General features: G+C 33.0%; 1 protein-coding gene across 1 annotated transcript; it reads left to right on the top strand.

Moving 5' to 3' along the window:
* Positions 1-8078: 8078 nt before the first annotated feature.
* On the top strand, positions 8079-13438 carry LOC104888734 (DEAD-box ATP-dependent RNA helicase 51). Its single transcript, XM_010673782.4, has 12 exons — positions 8079-8525; positions 9318-9503; positions 9674-9859; positions 10214-10297; positions 10612-10653; positions 10788-10859; positions 10969-11268; positions 11387-11425; positions 11503-11607; positions 11890-11958; positions 12033-12158; positions 12997-13438. Exons 1-12 carry the CDS (start codon positions 8223-8225, stop codon positions 13150-13152), a joined length of 1668 nt encoding a protein of 555 aa, XP_010672084.1. The 5' UTR covers positions 8079-8222; the 3' UTR covers positions 13153-13438.
* The last annotated feature ends 7300 nt before the right edge of the window (positions 13439-20738 follow it).

The following is a 20738-nucleotide window of genomic DNA, read 5'->3' as shown; positions in this document are numbered from 1 at the left end:
ACACATGACATTGTTTAGACAGTTAACGATCTTGTGTTGTCCCAATTGTCCGGTGAAGAAAGAACTTACCTTAGTCCTGATGCAATTTCAAAAGAGGAGGCAAACTTAGGAGTACATGAGATGTATTCAACCGAATTCCTTAATATAATCAAATGCTCTAAGTTATCATAATATAAGACTAAAGGTTGGGGCACCGGTAATGCTCCTTAGGAATATTGACCAAACTTCTAGGTTATGTAATGGTATGTGGTTGGTTGTCAAACACCTTAGTAATCGCATCGTTGAAGCTGTAGTCATATTTGGAAGTAACGTAGGCGACAAGGTGTTTACTTCTCGAATGACATTAACCCCGTCTGATGGAACAAAATTTCCTTTCAAGTTTCAAAGGAGACAATTTCCTTTGGTTGTTTGCTTTGCAATGACAATTAATAAAAGGCAAGGGAAATTTCTATCTCATGTTGGTTTATATCTTTCTAGGCCGGTTTTTAGCCATTGACAATTTATGTGACAATTTCAAGAGTTACGAGCAAAAAGGGTTTGAAGATTCTAATTTGTGATAAAGATCGAGTGAAGTCGAATATTACCACTAACGTGGTGTACGAAGAAGTGTTTCAAAATGTTTATCACTTATTATAGTTGCCTAATTTGTTAATGTAAATTATTTTAATAATATTTAAGGAAATTGTTATTTATTAATTTTAAATTCATCACTTAAGTATATAAGGTTCATCTTATTAACTTTATTTCGAATAAAATAGCTATTAAATCTGTTAGTAAATTGATGATACCTTCTTATGTATCCTAATATTATCACATCTATATGTTGTATATTGATTTTTTCAATGATTTTAGCCAAAAAAAAAATTACTGAAAAGTTCCCATGCAGTTTGCACGGGTCCAAGAACTAATTAACAACATCAACTACTGAACGATTTTATTCAAAATTAGAAAAACAAATACTATTTCTACCATGGCATTAAGTACATCAGCTATTGAACACACGGGTTATAAGTCAGTTTTTAAAATAATCTCTGCATGATTATGAAATCTTAAATCACAAATTAATATTCACCACCATTATTTTAGGTCAAACTTGTTAAAATCTTCAATTTATAAGACAAAATATTTCCCGTGCAGTATGCAGGTGCACAGGAAGTTACTATTCTCTCTGGAAGCAATGTCGGAGATTTATCCCAAGAATGACATTAATCCCGTCCGACTTCACTAATTTTTCTATCAGATTTCAGAGATGACAATTTCCTTTAATTAATGATTTGTTTTGCTATGACTATAAATAAAAGTTAAGGACAAACTCTATCTCATGTAGGCATGTATCTTCCGATACTTGTTTTCAGCCATGGACAATTTTATGTTGTCGTTTCAAGAATTACGAGCAAAAAAGGTCTAAAGATCTTTCTATTTGATAAAGAACATTGTTTGCGTGCAAATACACCAATTGTAGTTTACAAGAAAGTGTTCGCAAACATATAAATTGATTTGAAAATTTCATTTGTAATTTTTGTTCATCACTACTCATACTTTATGTTTTATGACTTCCTTTAAATATGTAATAACATAATAAATACTCTCGTGCATTATGCACGGGTCGTAATACTAGTATATACCAGCCTTCTTTGCACGCAATGCATGTATGAATTATTTTGGTGATTATTATTAAATTTTATCTAAATGTAATTTTAAAAAATGTAATTTACAATTATCATTAGTTCTAGTTAAATATCATGTGGTGTTAAAAAAAAAAATACTTGATCAATAAGTTGTTTTTTTGGTATTTTTATTACTTGTTAATGAATGTTGGTATTGTTATTGCATTTCAAAGTTTAGGTAAAATTAAACTTTTATGTCTTTGGTTTTGTAATTGATTTGGAAACTGCTTTAGTTATGTTAATTTATTTTTCAATCATAAACTTTTTCTTTCATTACACATATTTTTATGAAAGTTTATTTTAGCTATTTTGAACTTCTTTTGATATGCATATCTTAAATTAGGAATGATTATGATTGAAAAAAATCTTAATATCTTAATAGGTAAGTATTTTTATTGAAAAAAGGATTAAAAAATCTTTTCAAATGAGGACAACATAGCTCCTACCTTAACTTATATAATACAGATATATATGGAGCGGTGTGTGCGAAAATATGTATAAAGTTATTTTTTTAGGGGATTTAGAAAATTAAATTAATTGTTAATTATATATAATAAATTAGAGAATTTTGAATTGTTGAGAGTTTTCTTTTTGTAATATTTTTTTATTATCTTTCTTCACTTTTTTTTAATTAATAGGTAGTTCCCTTATCTATTTTTACTTTTTTTTTATTTTTTAATTAATGTAAGTAGTTACTTCTTTTCTTTTTCTTTTTTCTATTTTTTGGTGTCCTACCCCTCTTGACATATACTCCCTCCGTTTTATAAAGATCTTCCTTGTTACTATTCACACGGATAATTAATTTGTGTGGGGGTGTGAGGTGGGTGAAGTCGGAGAGAGAAATGTGTTAAGATAAATAAACAAATAAAAATGGGTTAAAGTAGGAGAGAGAAAGGGAGTAAAATCAATATATATATATAAAGGAGGAACTTTTTGGGAGCATAGAGCGCGCCACCTAGGATTGCCACGTCATCTTATTAATTTAGAGATAATAAAATTTAGAGTTTGAGAGATAATAAAATTTAGAGTTTGAGAGATAAAAAATTTAGAGTTTGAGAGATAATAAAATTTAGAATTTAAGAGATAAGAGTTTATTCACTCTACGGCTATGACAAAAACCAAAAAAATTATCTTTTAGGGATCTATTATAACTAGGAATCTATTATAAGTATACTATACTGTATAATCACTTTATGGCTATGATTCACACATAAAATCACAAAATAAAATAAAAAAAACCTGATTCTTGAGATTTGCCTAAACCATACGATAACATCTAATGAACTGCTGCAAATCTACTAAAGTAGCCAACATTTTCAATGACAGCTTCTTTGCATTTGTGGGCACTCAATATGTACTTTATTTTATTTTTAAACTTTTTTGATATGAGATATCTACTTTATTATAGTGATTAGTGATAAACTGATATCTACAATACCGGTCAACATGCCTTCACTTATTAGAGATGGAAACAACCATTGCAATACTAACTTTATATCAACTTTTTATAAACATGATTAATAGATAATTAAAGATATTAAAGATAATCTAAAAATAAGGGTATAATAACAAATATTTTATTTCAATTTTTTTCCTTTTACAATAATGGATTTGGGGATGATTTTTAAGAAAATGAAAAAAAATGTGTAGTTTAGCATAGAGGTACTCCTTTAATTAACAAGTGTAGGGGATAAGTAAATCCTTAATAAAGTAAGCGCAACTTTATGAGGCAATTTAATGAATAATTAATGATGATTTTATTAACATAAAGTAAAGGTAATATTGACAATTATAGTTGTTTTTTTTACTAAAAGTTGATTGGTCCAAATAGATAATTAAAACTATCCAAAGTGGTGATAATTGCAATGAAAAAGGAACATATGAATTATGTAAATAAAATCGTGTTCAAAAATCTCATTTTACAGTAACACAAAATCAATAATGTCACCAAAAAATTACAAAAAAAATATAAAAAACAACCCGTGCAACGCACGGGCTTCAAAACTAGTTGAATTAATAATGTAATGGTGGACTATATGATAGAGACATGAGAGGGTAAAAAGGAGAAAAAACATTCCAAATAAGGAATAAAGTAAAAGAGAAAAGATCTTTTGGAAACGCACTTAAACGAAAAGAGGGGAGATATTTAGGAAATAGAAGGAGTATTTTAGTTCACCCTAGCCTATTGGAAAACCCCCCAATCATATATAATATTAAAGCAAGAAAAAATTAGCTTACGTGGAAGCCTCTTATTCTCTCAAGCCTCTCAGTGCTCCAAGGTTTTTCAACCCCTCTCATTTACTTGCCACGTGTCATTGATTGAAGTGACAAAATAGCAAATCGTGGTGATTGAATTATGTAGGGCAACCGTGTATATTGCAATGAAATTTAAGGAAATAAATCATTGACTTTTACAAGCTAATCCGTAATTATAGCAAACTGAATATTGATATACATCTCACACATTCTTAAAAGTTAAAAATAATAATCTATGCTGATTTGTAAATCAAATGTTTCTAATAATAACTATCCCCTAATTTCAGCACCATATGTTCCTATCTGTATTATAAACCGGTTGGCAAGTTAATTGCATAATGAATTCTTTCCATAATACAAACCCTAATTTAAGGGTAATAACTTTATACCTTTGTAGTATAAATATTTGCATCACAATCAACAACGCAATAACGTAACAACGGCGACTGTATTCTTCATGGATCATAAGGACAAAAAAATCGGAGGCAGGAGCCCAACAGCGAGGAGCAGCGAGCCACCAAGACAACCACCAAGACAACAAAGGAATCAACTTTGAGTCACGATCAACAACGCAACAACTAACAACCTCAACACTATAGCAGCTGCGACGACGACACAACTACAGTAGCACCGACGGAACATGCAGCAGCGCCGGAAAGTCAGAGGAGCAAGAAAGAATTGATCCAGTAAAATGGGGGTTCACTAAATAATTAATAATCATGTATTTGAATTTTTTTCTTTCTTTTGCTTATAGTAGTTGTCTTGAAGATATTTCAGATCAATTAAAAATCTAAATTTACAATTTAGTTTTTTTTTTTCTTATTTCTTATTAATAAATACAATCATGTAATCTCTTATTTGTAATTTCTTAAGAAACATACTAGAGGTATTTTTAGGCCCGTTTTGTAGAAAAGGCCATGAAAAAAACTCCATGATTCATCATATGCTTAATTTATATCAACATGCAGCTTAGAATAAATGCAACGAAACAAACTACCACTATGTTCCTATTAAGACCAACTATTCTTATTATATGATGAAATTAGACAAATTTGTAGGTATTTATGGCGATATAGTCAAGGAAAAACATTGATCAAATGACCTATGAGAATCAAAATTTTGGGTACTGAATATCCATTGGTTATATACCCAATTACACATGCAAATAGGATTAGTGATTGAAATACAAGTTTTAGATTAGAAACCTAAAATGCATTGGAAACCTGTGATCAAAGCTTACCTTTTGATCTTTTAGAATGAACTTAATAGTCAAGACTCAATAACTCATTTTTAATTTGTTTGTATTTCTATCAAGACATTCAAACCGAAAGTAACTGATTTTCTTCATGTCATAGAAATATTTTTGTTAATATTTGGAGAGATGATAGAAATTTTCACCACAAAAAAGAGGGTTAGATATTAGAGAATTTTTTTTGGGGAGATGATGAGAAGTTTTTACTTCAAACGAGATTTTACTTCAACTGAGCTGAGGGCTTGAGGAGAGGGAAGAAGAGAAGACAAATGGGGAACAGGCTCATGAAATGATAGCAAAAAGAAGATGGACGGAATTAACTAGGCAAACCAGAGTTACTACTATACATGCCATATTAAAAAATCCTAACTACAAATATGAGGCAGACAAATACAACTATTGATTTACATTTAGTTTGTGCATCATCATACCTATAATTCCTTTAGGTTGTGTTTTGAATCTTTTTTCGAAAGATAAACAATGATACAACATGTGTTAGCAATTGTGTTATCAATTAGTCCTTTTTGCTACAGTCAATTAGTCCTTTTTACTACACTAATTGAGAGGTGAATCAACAAAATGAGTTAATTATATATCAAAAGAGGGATTTATAAGTATTCACTTTTAGTTGGTCTATAAGAGAGTAAAATTGTTGTTGATAGATTAGAAGTTATCGAATTAGAAAAGTTGTTAATTTGTCTATGCACTTTGTTTTGACAGCTTCTTTTTTCTTTGATGTAAAAGATAATATTGAAATGTAATCATATGGAGAACTTATAAAACAACATACATTATACAAGTATTGTGTATTTATAATTGTTTACTATACAAAATTATCATTTTCTAAATTATTCTTAATATTAATTAAATTGTGGTGGCTTAATATATTCAAAATTGTTTTTAGGAAGAAGCTAATGAGTAAGGATTATTTCAAGTAGTAACGGGGAATAAGGTATTTAGGTAAAAAAGTAAAGTGGGAAACCCCTTATGATACTCATTATGTCAGATGGAACGGGGAATAAGGTATGATACAATATATCATCGAAATTGTGGTAATTTCAGGTAGCAACGGGAATAAGGTATTTATACCCCATATGGTAGTTATTTCGTCAGTTTGAACAAAAAATTCTTATGATGTTTCAAAAAATACACACAACTCGGAATTAGGTATGATACTCCCTCCGTTTCCTAAAGATCTTCCCTCTTTCCGTTTAAGGGTGTTTCCAAAAGATCTTCCCTCTTTTGCTTTATTCCTTATTTGGCAAAACAAATTTCCCTATTTACCCTCTCATGTCACTATCATATGGTCCACCATTACATTATTAATTCAATTTACTCCCTTTCTCTCTCCTACTTTAACCCCTTTTTATTTGTTTATTTATCTTAACCCCTCTCTCTCTCCTACTTTACTCACGCCATGCCCCACACAACTTGATTTTCCTTGGTATCTGTAGTAACAGTAAGTGGGAAGATCTTTAGGAAACAGAGGGAGTACAATATATCATCGAAATTGTGGTATTTCATGTAGCAATGGGGAATAAGGTATTTATACCCCATATGATACTTATTCTGTCAGTTGGAACAAAATTTCGTATGATGTTTCAAAAAAGACAGTTTTTTCGGCCCTGTGTTAAAAGTCAAGGACAATCCCTATTACATGGTAGGTTTATCTCCTGAAACCAGTTCTTAGTCATGGCTAATTTTACGAAGCCATCTCTCAATCACGAGTAAAAATTGTCTAATAGTACTAATTTATGAGAAAGAACATGGAAAGTCCAACACTTTAAGGCCATTTCGAGTAAAAAATGAAGATTGTAATGTGGAGAGGGTTTTTAAGACAATTGACCCCTAAGTGGTTACTGGGATAAGACCAAGTTCGTGCAAGTTATCTCCCTTTTTGAAGCAGTTGAGATCATTAATTTACCTTTGTCATCTCAACCCTTAGATGATGGCTTTGTGGGGCTACTCCAAAATTGGTAATATATTAAATCATGTCATCACTTTATTAATTTTTCAAAGAATTCCCATACATAAGTTGTTAGCGGTTCAATTACATCGAAAGTGTGGAGAAAATATGGAATTCCAAAGTTCCTCTTAAGGTGTTGTTGACTTTGCTTATGACTATGTTATACAACTTCCGTTCTTTTTCTACTGCAACAATTGAGCTTTCACGTTTGCCAATACACTATTTTAACTATTAATATCTTTAATTACTTTTTAGTAAAATCATACAAAATTGATATTATGAAAGTATATATCGACAGGGCCGTTTTGAAGATTTTGGGGCCCCGGTTCTAATATGAAAATTGGGCCCCTAAATTCATAGAAAATAAAAATGGAAGGTTAGAGTTCTAAAGATGGAAAGTTGAAAACCTAAAGATAAATCATTGACAAATTTATTAACGGTGGGAAATAAGAGTGATTTCTTAAAATATGAAGTAAAATTTTCAAAATAATATATTTTGGGGCCTTTATAATTTTGGGGGCCCTGTGCTGTTGGGCTCCTTGCACACCCTCAACTACCCCTCTGTATATCGAGACGAATCTAACAAGACCCCACATGACAATATTTTTCCTTACATAAAAATCGTAATAAATAGTGAAAGGTTATGATGGTGAATGGATAGTGTAAAATCTCATTTTGCAATATTGTAGAAATAGAACGGAGGAAGTAACTTCTTAATAAATTTCGTTTTGCATTAAAAAGAAGTCTTCCAAAACATATGAGTATCATGTATATGTTAAACAACTTTATAATTAATATAAAGATGTATATCTCTTAAACACAAAGTTTTTTTTTATCAAGTTAACGTAAGAATCATTTACATGTTTTCATTGTAGCTGATATATAAACATTGTTATTATACTAAATAGTTCCCGTGCATTATGCACGGGCCTAAAACCTAGTTCACTTCTTATACTTAGAAACCCTAAAACCCTAACGTGAGTCATATGTATCTTCACTAAAACCCCCCCTTCTTCTCTTCTCCTTTAGTTCACCCTCGTAGAAATCTGCAAAAGCTGAACTCAATACAAATTGAGCAGCCATGGCAGTGATAGAGGAAGATCTCAGCAGAGAAGGAGACGAAGAAACTAACAATGAATCTCAACAACAACAACAACTGAAGAAGGACAAAAAGAAGAACAAAACACCGAAGAAGAAGAAGAGAGATGAATCTGACGAAGGAGACGAATTACGAGCCGAAATCGAGGAGGAAGAAAAGATTAAGAAGACTACCAAAGTTAATAGTGGTATTGGAATTATGAGTGATCAATCCTTCTCCTCTCTTCCACTTTCTGAGCATACTATGAACGGTATTAACGACATTGGCTTCTCCAACATGACTCAGGTCACCTTTCTCGCTAACTCTTTCGTTCGCGTTTGCTGTGAAGTTTTAATCTTACTCAGTCCATAGGGTCTTATTTGATTCGTCTCGTACCTAAGTAATATCAAATTTATATAATTGTATTTACTAATACATAACTACATGTATCAATAAATATTTCCGTGCCTGCATTGACAATATTAATAAGGAATGGAGGGAGTAATTGAAATCACATAAAATGAATGGGGAAGGACATTTAATTGAAACTATGTACTATGAATTGTATGAATTTGGTTTGGTGTGCGTAATTTGGAACAGACAGTTAGCAAAGGTTGTCGAAGTAAAGGAATGTTAAGAGGGAAAAGGGGAAAATTGTATCGTGTTCTTTGAATAGTATTTGATCGAGAATCAAGGTTGCCGTAGTGGTTGTTAGGCCTTCTTCCACTCTTGTGATAGGGGTTCGATTCTCACCCCTTGCAAGAAGAATCCCCACTTTCCCCTTGCTTGCAAGAGAAGTCTCTTTACTTTAAAATAAAATAAAATATTGCTTTTCATTATGTGAAGCATGATCTCTTGATTGAAAGAGATGGACTTGGTACTTAAGAGATAGCTATAGGAAAGTAGCACCGGAGCTGTTCACTCGATTTTGGATTTCCGTTGCTTGTTGAAAGCCTAAAGTTGTTTAGATTGTGATGAATTGGAGAACATCATCTCCAATGTTCTACCTTTTGAAGCGTGACATGGGAGTTCATGTGATGGTAGTTTGAAGTAAAATGTTGCTCAGTCAGCTGATGCCTTGCTTTACTTTGTTTGAAGATTCAAGCTAGAGCTATACCTCCTCTCTTGGAAGGCAAAGATGTGCTTGGAGCTGCAAGGACTGGTTCTGGAAAGACCCTTGCCTTTCTTGTTCCAGCTGTAGAGTTGCTGTCTCAAGCTCGTTTTTCTTCTCGTAATGGAGTTGGTGTTGTCATTATTTGTCCAACAAGGGAGCTCGCTATACAGGTGAAACACTATTCTTCATTTTATTGATTGAAGTCTCACAAAACTTTATGTCTTCTTTTTTGTGGTCAGTGGCTGTCTGGCTATTTGGTGGTAGAACTTGCTTTCGTGCACTTGCTTTGCTTTAGATCCACTTTTGCAGTTTCTCTTGACTTATTGTCCGACTTATGCAGACACATGCTGTTGCCAAAGACCTTCTAAAACATCATTCGCAAACCCTTGGTTTGGTAATCGGTGGTGCAGGCCGAAGGGGAGAAGCAGAACGGCTTGCCAAAGGGGTTAATCTTTTAGTGGCAACTCCTGGACGGCTTCTTGATCATCTTCAAAATACTAAGGCCTTCGTATACAAGAACTTAAAGGTGACCTTATGGATTCTCGTGTAGCTCTTTGATTGTTCTTTTTCTCATGTGATGTCAATTGTGAATTATTTACTTAACATCTTGCTTTCAGAACTGTTAATACTAACTCAAAAAAATAAAAGTCCTCCCAACATATAAAAAAATGGCTCTTTGTATTCATTATGGAGCGTTAAAATCATTGGTAAATAGAATAATGCTTTGGAGATTTTTTTTCTTTCCTTTTCGTACCCTTGGAAATGTTGGAAAGTTACATGCATATATATTTAGGAAGCATTGATTTCAAGTTTAAGGTATATATCTATGCGTCAATTCACTGGAGTTCTGAGATCTCTAATATTTTCGTATGTTTTGCAGTGCTTGGTAATCGATGAAGCTGACAGGATTCTGGAAGCTAATTTTGAAGAGGAGATGAGGCAAATCATAAAGATTCTTCCAAAGGTCTGAAATATAATAAAAAAATCAATACTTTTAATATGAAACTTTATATAATTGAAAATCAAATTATTATTTTTGAAGTTATTGATTCCAGTTGGCATGTACAGCCTATATAATCAAGCTGACTTTTGCAGTGCTTGGGATGGGATTTTTCGTTATTTGTGATTTTGGTTTAGTGCCTTTTTTATGTGGGCTATCCACTTTCTTGTTCCAGTATTGCATATGTTATGTATGCCAATGTTAATGCTTCTTTTTAACTCCATCCAGACTATGTTGTTTTTGAAGTATATGTTTATTGAAAATTTTCTGGCATACAGGAGCGGCAAACAGCTCTTTTTTCAGCCACCCAAACCAAGAAGGTACCTGTTGGTTTTTGTTTTCCATACTTCAGTTTCAGGGAAGAGAGGCAGGGTTGGGGGCGAGCTGGGTGTTTGTTATTCTGTCTCTATTTACTGAATTACTGAATAGGTGGTATTATTATCTTGGTCTGTAGGTGGAGGACCTTGCACGCTTGTCGTTTCAGTCTAAACCTATCTATGTTGATGTGGATGAGGGGAGGAGAAAGGTAAGTGGGAACTAGACATCGATGCTGCATTTACTCCATTTTTTTCCTTATCTGCCAGCCTTATACGGTTATTGTAACAAATAATCCTATTAAATACTGGTTTTCACAGGTTACAAATGAAGGACTACAACAGGGCTATTGTGTTATTCCTAGTGCAAAGAGATTGATTCTTCTCTATTCGTTCCTGAAGAGGAATCTGTCTAAGAAAGTTATGGTTTTCTTCTCTTCCTGCAACTCAGTTAAATTTCATTCGGAACTCCTGAGATACATTCAGATAGACTGCTTTGATATCCATGGGAAACAAAAGCAGACTAAGAGGACAACAACATTTTTCGACTTCTGCAAAGCAGAAAAGGGCATACTTTTATGTACTGATGTTGCTGCTCGTGGACTTGATATTCCTGCTGTGGTTAGTGCCTTTTGTTCTGATGTTCACATGAATGACAATTGTCACAACAGATCATAGGTTTCTATATAGGCAAAGCTCTTCTGGTTTTATGTCCGTTTTTTTTCTTTGATTCTTGTAGGATTGGATTGTTCAGTATGATCCTCCAGATGATCCAAAGGTATGCGACTTGATCCCCCCCCCCCCTCTGAATAGCTCTACCTGAGTTAATATTACTGATTTTACACTGTCCTTTAGGAATATATTCATAGGGTTGGTCGAACAGCTCGTGGGGAAGGTGCTAAAGGAAATGCTTTGCTTTTCCTGATCCCAGAAGAGTTGCAGTTCCTCAGTTATTTGAAGGTATGGATATTTTCACTAGCAATATCTAAAGTTCCTAGGATGAATCTTAGTGAGATGGATATGGTTGGAGCTTGCAATTTGATTAATCTAATCAAGACTCCCAAGATATCTGGAAGATGAATCAGAGAGTATTTTTATATGCTGAGTGCTGACTGCAAACATGAAGGAGCGGGAAGCTCTTATGTTAATTCCTCAGCTGTGCTAGTCTGCTAAGATAGATCCAGTCATTTCTTAATGCTGTGCTGCTTTCTTGCTAGCTCAATATGCTACATTTTAATGCAGAGTGAGAAGGTTCCTGTCAAAGAGTATGACTTCGATACAAAGAAGCTTGCAAATGTGCAGTCTCATCTGGTATTGAATCTTCCTATTTCTCTTTCTTGTTTCCAAACAGGATATCACCTTATGTAGGAAGTGGATTTTTGCAGGAGAAATTGGTGGCAAATAACTATTACTTGAACAAGTCAGCTAAAGATGCATACAGGGCCTACATATTGTCATATAACTCGCATTCCATGAAGGATGTGTTCAATGTACACAAGCTTGATCTGCAGGTAATCTTTTCTTCTGATTCATGGAAACATTTGTGCATTTAGGAAGGATCATATTAGGAAAATTGGGGTAGCGAGGTCCTCACTGAGATGTGGGAACACATTAAAAGATAGAATTTGGAAACAAGTTCTTTGGATGAAGTTGTGAGCTACAAGCATTGTGGATAATATAAGAAGGAACTGTTGATGGTGGTTAGGGAATGTGAGGCATTGTCTAGAGGGTGCTCCACTTAGGGTAGTGAAATGCTGGGATAATTGAGATTTTAGAAGTTGTTGCGCCGAAGATGATTTCGAAGGAGGGTGCTGGAAATGATAAAATGAAATTAGGTTTGCAAGATCATATAACACTTGATGAAAGAGAATAGTGACAAGATTTATGCGAACAATTACTAGAGATAATATCTTGACCTCATTATATATGGGATTTAGGCTTTTACATTGTTGTTGTATAGAAGAATCTACCACGAGGGATTGGTCTTGTCCCAAATTATAACAAAGAAGGGCTTAATAGATACGTTTTCAGACATCGAATGAAAAAAGAAGGCTATATCATTATGAATTGAAATATTTGTCAGATAATGTATCTCCACTTTACCCTAGAGGCCTAGATTCTATAACCATTATCCATTATATTGAGATCCGAGGATCTATATATTCTCTAGGAAGAAGATATTCTCCAGTTCCTCTCTGGATGATACTATCTAATAATAGCCAGTTGAAAGCTACCTGTTTATCGGGTTTCGGAAGAGGTTTGGGTAGGGGGGAGATATTCTTTTGGGACTATATTTAGAAGTATTATGCTATTCCATGCCATTAAATCAATGTTGGTTAACTTGTGCAGGCAACAGCTGCTTCATTCTGCTTTTCTTGCCCACCAAAGGTAGACATCAAAATAGACAGCAATGCCTCGAAGTTTAGGAAGAAGAGTCGTAAAATTGAAGGGAGGTTCAATCAAAGCAACCCTTATGGGAAGCGAGGTGATGATGATACTAGGTAATTCGTCAGGTATTAGGAAATTTTGTCTTACTGAATTATTTTGCAATTTTTAATTATGTTCAAGATTTGTCATATTGGCAATTTTGCATCTTCTGCATAATTGTTAATAGTATGGTCTGGAATTCTGAATACCAAGTGTTGTATCAAAAAAAGAAAAAAGAACAAGCATACTAATTTGTTATGGCCTCTGAATAACTTTGAGAGTGCAATATCTTTGGGTTACTGTTCAGAGGAATATGGTAGATGTTGTCCGCAATGTTGAAATGTTATGGATATTTGTTCACGCAGTTATTGCAGCAATGATGTGGTGTTTTAGGACAAATGTGGTCAGGGGAGAGATTGAAGTTTTTTTTAAGTGATTAAAATGGCTTAAGTATTGAAGTTTGGATGAATTTTGAGAATGAAGTATCGAGCTCTGTTTCTGGGATCTTTGTACCACGACTAATGGTTTCTGATTTTGAAGTTAACGAACAAGCAAATCTCCCTTTTCGAGGAGTAATGACAAATACATATTGGTCATTGACAGTGATTCTTACAGTGGACACCATTCTCACTTGGTTAGACACCGGAGACACGTTGGAGAATTTCACTTCTCATAAAGTCATAATTTCCAAGGGTTCTATTTGTAGGTTACTGCTAGAAGTTGTTTGGTTGAGAAAAAAGAATCCAACTTTGTGGTTACATGAGACTATGTAAACCACTTCTTTCACTTGATGGGAGGTTTATTTTTATTACTAATACCTCCAACAATCTACACCTTTAAGCTTTAGGTGAAAAGACATTCCACTTAAACAGCAACTAATTACCAATTCGCTTTTTGTGAATTTATGTGTAATTGTCTGTATATTTTGTGTAATGTCCATGGTAACGTAACTTAGAGATATCAAGTCTAGCATGGCATGCCTAAAAAAAGCTTGGGCTGCAATGGTGAGCAAAATAAGGAGATTGTTAAGCATTGCTATAAAATAGCCTTCGGCCTACTTTTAATTTACTATTTTACCCCTTTTCTTATTTCCACCAGCTGCCATCATCTGCCACCACTTGTCGTAAAAAAATTGATTTTGATTGGGGTGAAGGAGCTCGTCCTAGCGGGATGTTCCACCCCTTAACTAATTTTTTTTTGAAATTTGGGTGCTGTAGGAGGTGGCGTTGGGGTTGGAGGTGGTGGTAGTCGGAATGGTGGTTTGGGTAAAGAAAAAAAAGGAAGGGTAAAGTTGGAAATGTTTGATGGGCTAAGCAAAATAAATAAATGGTATTTTCAGCCTTAGGCTTAGGCTTGAATAATGAATACTACGTTGGAGCCGAAATTGGAAATTTAAAAACACCTTTGTTATTCTACCTATCTAAGTTGACCCACCCTACTCTCTATCACAAGTTGCTCTATGGTTGAATTTCCCTTTGCTCGACCCTGATCCTAGTTTAGCCTTGCTCGCTCAATGACATTCACGGTGACAAATTGTGCTGTGTAGGTAGGGTTAAACATATACTTCCTCCATTTCATAATACTCGCTACACTTTCTATTGTGGGAAGTTTCACATTACTTGTTACATTTCCTTTTTGGGTAATAAACTCTTTCTATCTCTCTCAAATTGCCTAGGAGTTCGTGAATTGAGAAGTATAGCGAGTATTATAACGTAAACTCTAGCTCTTTATTCATGCCTCATGTACAACTTAAACAAGGAGAAGATAACTTTAAATAAGAAAAACATAACAAACGTTAACTAAAATCAAGGAGCACACTCCCATGATTCTAACCGACAAATCACGTTCAACAAAACTATCCCACTAACAATGACATATCCTAACAAATCAAATCCACTAAAAACAATGGTCATGACAAATAGAGTTCAACTTTTAGAGTTTAGAGTTCGTTGTTAGAGTTTTAACTTTTTGTTGTTTAGCGGATTTGATAACTTTTTTTTATATATAAATGTATTTGGTAACAATTAACTTATTGCTACAATCTTTTAGTCATTTGTTTGTTTAAAATGGCATTTATAGGCATATGTGTCGTATTATCATTCAAGTCAAAAAAAGTTATTGAACATGTTAGGAGTTTTTTCATTTTGAGAGTTTTTATTTCAAAATTCTCTAAAATTCTTATTTACCAAGCACTTTGTTTAGAGTTTTTGACTAGTCAAACTCTCTTTTTGCTTCAAAATTTTAATTGTCAAACACCCTAATGATTAGTCAAACTCCCAATATCACGTCCCATACTTCCACTAGTCAAATCATATAACTATCAACTACCTAAACTATAGGAATTAAGTTTTTGAATCAATACCCAACAATCAAAGCGTGGATTATGGACTAGGGTGCACAATGCTCATTGTGCACCAAAAAGAACATACAATTAATGTAAAAGAACACGAACTTTTTTCAACAACTTTTCTACTTTAAAAAAGAACACACGACTTAAAATTAAAGAACGTGTAAATCTATATTTATAAAAGAACAAATGTTATAATGAAAAGAACATATAGTAAATGAACATCTACACTTAAGGTAAAAGAACATGTATCTTTTAAATTTAAATTTGAAAAAGGAATCTTTACTTGCAAAATTTAAGGAAACAAATAACAATAATTTTTTAAAATTATACTCTAAAAATGATGTTACGACGCCCTTTAGAAAAGGGTGCACCATGCTCTACATGCACTTGGGTGCATATACTTATTTGCGCCCAACAATGGCATTGACGCTGACAAATTTCGTTGGGTAGGGTTAAACATAATCCAAAACGATTTACTTGTTTAAACCATTTTTTTTTATCATACTTTATCTATTTTAAAATAGTTTAAATACTTTTTTAATATTAGTCTCAAATTAATTTAAACACTTCTATTTTTGGCATGGTTTCACTATTAATATATTATTTTTTCTACATTTTGGCCCACATTCTACCTTTTAAAATAAAAAGTTACCCAACTTTCTCTCTCCTCTAATAAAAAAAATATCTCACCAATTTTTATCACATCTATTTTTCAAAAATTTTTTTTTTTTGCTAACTACACTATAACGTATCACCTTAAAATATATATCTGAACAAGTTTTCAGATAACTATCTCTCTTTTTTTTTTTTTTTACAAAGTTTTCCTTTTATATGGGGCTTTTCCTTATTCTCTCCACGCACATGGGTTGTTTTACTATCTCTTTCCTCAATTTTTGTATTATGCTTCAATTGTTCCAAGTAAAAAAAGGAGGAAGTATTAAGCATTTTTCTAAAAGAAACAATGATTTACTAAATAACATGCATGTTAGAGTCCTTAAAATTTTACAGTTTATTTTAAAGATTTTATTATGTGTTCAGACCTAATTTTTCATTTATCGATATAATTCAAAGGAATCATATTTAATGGGTCAAACCATGTCATGTCCGGGTCGAAAATGCCAATCGTAACTTTTTCCTAAAGCAGATCAACGACCACATAGCCCAAAAAATGTTCGGCCTCATGTAGAATTTTAGGTTCGGTTTTAGGGTCGATCCGATTTTTTTTTGGGATACGACTATTGGGTAACACAAAATGATTTTTGGAATTTGAAATTTGGGTAACAAAATCTGTTTAGAGGTAGGAAACCCAATAATTTGGGACAAAATGGTTTCTTAATTAGAAAAAAAATTAAAAAGTATAGTTATCTAAAAAATGTGATACAAAGGAGATAGTTATAACCAAAATTTCCTAAAAAGAATTTAAAAGTAGTGCTAAGGTTAAGTCCGTAGTAATATTCCCATAGCTTTATCTTTCAAAGATGTTTTCAACAAATGTCTCCAAATTTTCACGGAATTTAGAATATACCTTTCAACTTTTAAAACCTCGCCAAGTTTCCCTCAATTATGTGGTAATACACTAATTGCGACTCTTGTCAATTTAGTTACTCTTCCATCTGCGTAAAAGTGAATTCACTAAATACCCCTAAGTGAAAATTTATTTCTCCATGTATCCTCAATGTTTTAGAAAAAAATTTGTTGTTTAACGAGGCTCAATCGGGTTAGTCTTCCATTGTCGTACTAGTACTGTCATTTATTTTTGTTCTTGTATCGATAATGAGCTATCTCTCTAAAGCTCCTTCTTCAATCCAAGAGTGTACATACATTAGGGTTCCAAGTCCGGTTTATAGATGTGGGGGAAAATTTGCAATAAGGAGTCGTGATTCAACATTAGATCGAAAACGACTGTCTTTTAAGTGTGATGTTTGCGATACTTTCAGGTGGTGTAAAGATAGTGTTGAGCAAGTCAGAGTCTTTGAACAAGAAGGGCATGTCCGTGGAAACAACAACCACGAAGCACAAAGCATGGGAAACAGAGACATTGAGAAAAACATGCAAGGAGAGCTCAAGCAACCTAAGATAAAATTGAATAAACAGAAGTTAGTTAGGCTTGTAATTAAGTTAGGATTAGTGATATTTATATTGGTTTTCTTTCTAATCTTGAAGTGAATTAATTAATTCCTTGACACATAATTTGAGACATCAATAAAAATATAAAAAATAATCATTTCTACATTACTGTTGTTGCATAAATGTGTAAGTTTAATCATCAATCCCTAACTTAATACAAAGTGATTTACCATTGAAAAATAGGTAATTTCTTTTTCCTTTTTCAGTTTTTCTCTTTCAGCCACCTTGTATCGACCACCTTACCTAACTAGATTAGACCCCTTTTCACCTCCGTAGAAATAGACATCGAGATCAAGAAAATAATAAAGATCGAAAATTGGAGAAACAAATAATATTAAATTTATATATACCAATTTAGATAAATAGGCCAAGCAAGTTTTTTTTTTTTTTTTTGAATCTTTGCTTCTGAAGCCTAATTTGTTTTATAATTTTTAATATGCTGGCATATATGATTTGTTTTTTGATTTTTCAATGTTTTCCATTTTATCATTGTGCACAACTTAGATTAAATCTTATATTATGCATAGCAAATAGACAAGCTAGTATATTTTGCACATATCAGTGAAAGTTGAACCTTTCTCTTTAGAATGCACATTGTATTATAATCAGATTAAGAAAAGTTTCAAGTTTAATAAGTTAGATTAATTTTAGAACCTTGTAAACTTTGACAAGTTTCAATAAATTCAGATAAGTTTAGTTAAGTTCAGATAATTTTAAAAGTACATGGGTATTGCTTGGAATCTAAACAACCACCCAAATCTTCCTCTTCTTCAAGGAGAGGGCAATTATGGTTTAGCAGGCTATCTCATCCAAAGCTGAAGCTCAAGTGTGTCTTCATGCATTAATTGGGCATCACAACAATATATAATCCGTCGTACCTTTTAAATTGATTGTGCTAATGTCGTCTATCTCTATTATATATGGAAATTCGAGAACTTCGGTTGTCCACTGTTTTTGGCCAATATAACCCTAATTAAAAAAAGAAAAGTATAATAACTACTGCTTTATTAGTTCGAAAATAAAAATAAAGGAAAAACAGTTCCACTCATACTTCCACTTTTAGGCGTGGATATAAGGTTAATCCATTAAAGACTAAGCGCGCTCATTCAATCAACATCTCGTGGACTGTACAACAAATTAGAGAACTTGCTAAAAATTACGACCATTTTTTTATTTCCGTCAAAAAGTGTATCCTCAATAAGTTCCGCAATGTGCCACTACTTGTTGGGAAATTCACCACTGTTTTGGTGTTTGGATCTTCCAGAGTTGTAAATGCTGATATATTTTCTTTTCAAAATCTCCCCTATTTTATATCATCAGATTCATCCCTAAATATTTTCCCTCCACCAATATGAATACTTCTTAAAAAAAAAATGTATTTCTTTAGTCTTCTAAATTGACCCATTCACCCTTACACAGAGGCGAAGCTGGTGTTCCTATAAGAAAGCAAAAACCCTAAAATGAAGTATAAACTACTTGATCTTATCCGAGCAAAATGGGGTTTTTCTGCCCGGTTTCAGTTTGAGCCACCCACTTGACCTACGGCTCAAGCAGTTGGCGGCACTACTGACTCCGGCGTCTCCTTTCTTGCGATGAAGACTGCCCGCTGTCCGAGCATTCACGCGATGACGGCATCTGCGGGCTCCCTCCCCCCACCAAAAAAAACCCCAACAAACTTAAATCGTTTTCTTCTTGTTGCTGTTTTTAAAATCTTGGATTTTAAAAATATTTTATGTGTTCAATGAATTGTTAAGATTGTTTTTTGTTTTTCAACTTTTAGATGATTGGGTGCCCAAGAAATCTGATGTTATTTGCGTCTTGCAGAAAGTTTTGACGAATTTGAAATTGGGTTTCTTTTTGGTTAATTTGGAGTAGACGTTCTTATTTTCTTTGATTAAGAGTGATAAAGCAAGTGTTTCAACATAGTTTTTTTATTTTATTTTACTATCTTTTTTGGCTACTATTGATCTAATGTTGTTAGGTTTTTGGGTTACTGTTAATCTAATGAATTTTATTTTGTTTGTTTCTTTGGTTACTATTAATCTAATGTTGTTGATTGTTTGATATTGTTGGTGTAATTTAGGTGCATGGGTCAGGAGTTGGAAGAACAATTTAACGGTCTCAAGTTGTGAGATGTTTCGATCAATGCGTTTTGAAGATTAGGAAGGATGTCGATATATTTTGATGGTGTTTTTAGAACTAGTAAATATTTGGATTTCAATGTTTAGCAGTTGTAGTTTTGCAATTTGTTTACACGGTGATGGTTATTATGGCGTGAATTGTCACATGAACATCTGTTTTTTTGACGTGATGTAGTGTTGTTTTTGAATCTACACAAATTTTTATAAAAGACTAACATTAGTGTTAACATGAGAACGATTGATGTAATGCTAACATTACGCGTGTGCATCATACGAGTATTGGTATTTACGTTAATCTTAAATTGCTTATGGATGAATTAGTTAAGCATTGAATTATATTAGTTAAGCATCTTGACCTGTTACTTATGTTAGTAAACTCGTATCATTTCTCTTCAATTTATATTTTTTTTCTTATTTGCCAATTTTAATTTCTATTTGCTATCCTCTTTTCTACTCACTCGCATTTCTCTCTCCTTTACCCTTTTCTCTCTCATTTGCACTCCATTTCTCTCACCTCCACCTAATTATATAAGGTCTTTTTTTGCGACTTCTTCAATCTTGATGATGAGAATTTCTCAAAACTCTTTGTTTCCCTCTATCAATGGGTCTAAACTCTAATGAATCTCTTATTATAAGTTACTCTATTTGTCTTTGAAATAATCTTTATATATTTTTTTCGGTTTTCTCACTAGGTACTTCTCAGGTTTTGCAAAATTCAATTGGTGTCCTCGTGTTTTCCAAAATTCACCTGGTGCACCTGTGGTTTGAAAAAATGCCCGACGTAACCCTGACGTCAAGTATTTGTTACAAACTTGAAACTTAATTCACCATTTACCCTTGAGGTTTACATTTTTTCACATATTTTGAAAAAAAACTAGCCGTTTGTTTCTCGCCTTATTTTTTTATATAAGTGCTTCTTGTACTCTAATTTCCTTCACCCTCTCAACCTGTTTCCTCATTCTAACATCTTCTTTTACCCTTTTTTCATGTCACGAGTTTACAAACACACAATTCATCTTCTTCTTATGAATCCTCATACATAAGAG

This window comes from Beta vulgaris, chromosome 3 (assembly GCF_026745355.1).
Source record: "Beta vulgaris subsp. vulgaris cultivar EL10 chromosome 3, EL10.2, whole genome shotgun sequence".
NCBI lineage: Eukaryota > Viridiplantae > Streptophyta > Magnoliopsida > Caryophyllales > Amaranthaceae > Beta > Beta vulgaris.
Note: the sequence above shows the minus strand (reverse complement) of the source record. Positions and strands in the feature narration are given on the sequence as shown.

Coding starts and splice junctions, on each gene's coding strand:
- LOC104888734 (XM_010673782.4), top strand. CDS start 8,223: ATGGCAGTGATAGAGGAAGATCTCAGCAGAGAAGGAGACGAAGAAACT. Junction 10,654..10,787: donor CAGCCACCCAAACCAAGAAG/GTACCTGTTGGT, acceptor CTTGGTCTGTAG/GTGGAGGACCTTGCACGCTT. Junction 11,426..11,502: donor ATCCTCCAGATGATCCAAAG/GTATGCGACTTG, acceptor ACTGTCCTTTAG/GAATATATTCATAGGGTTGG.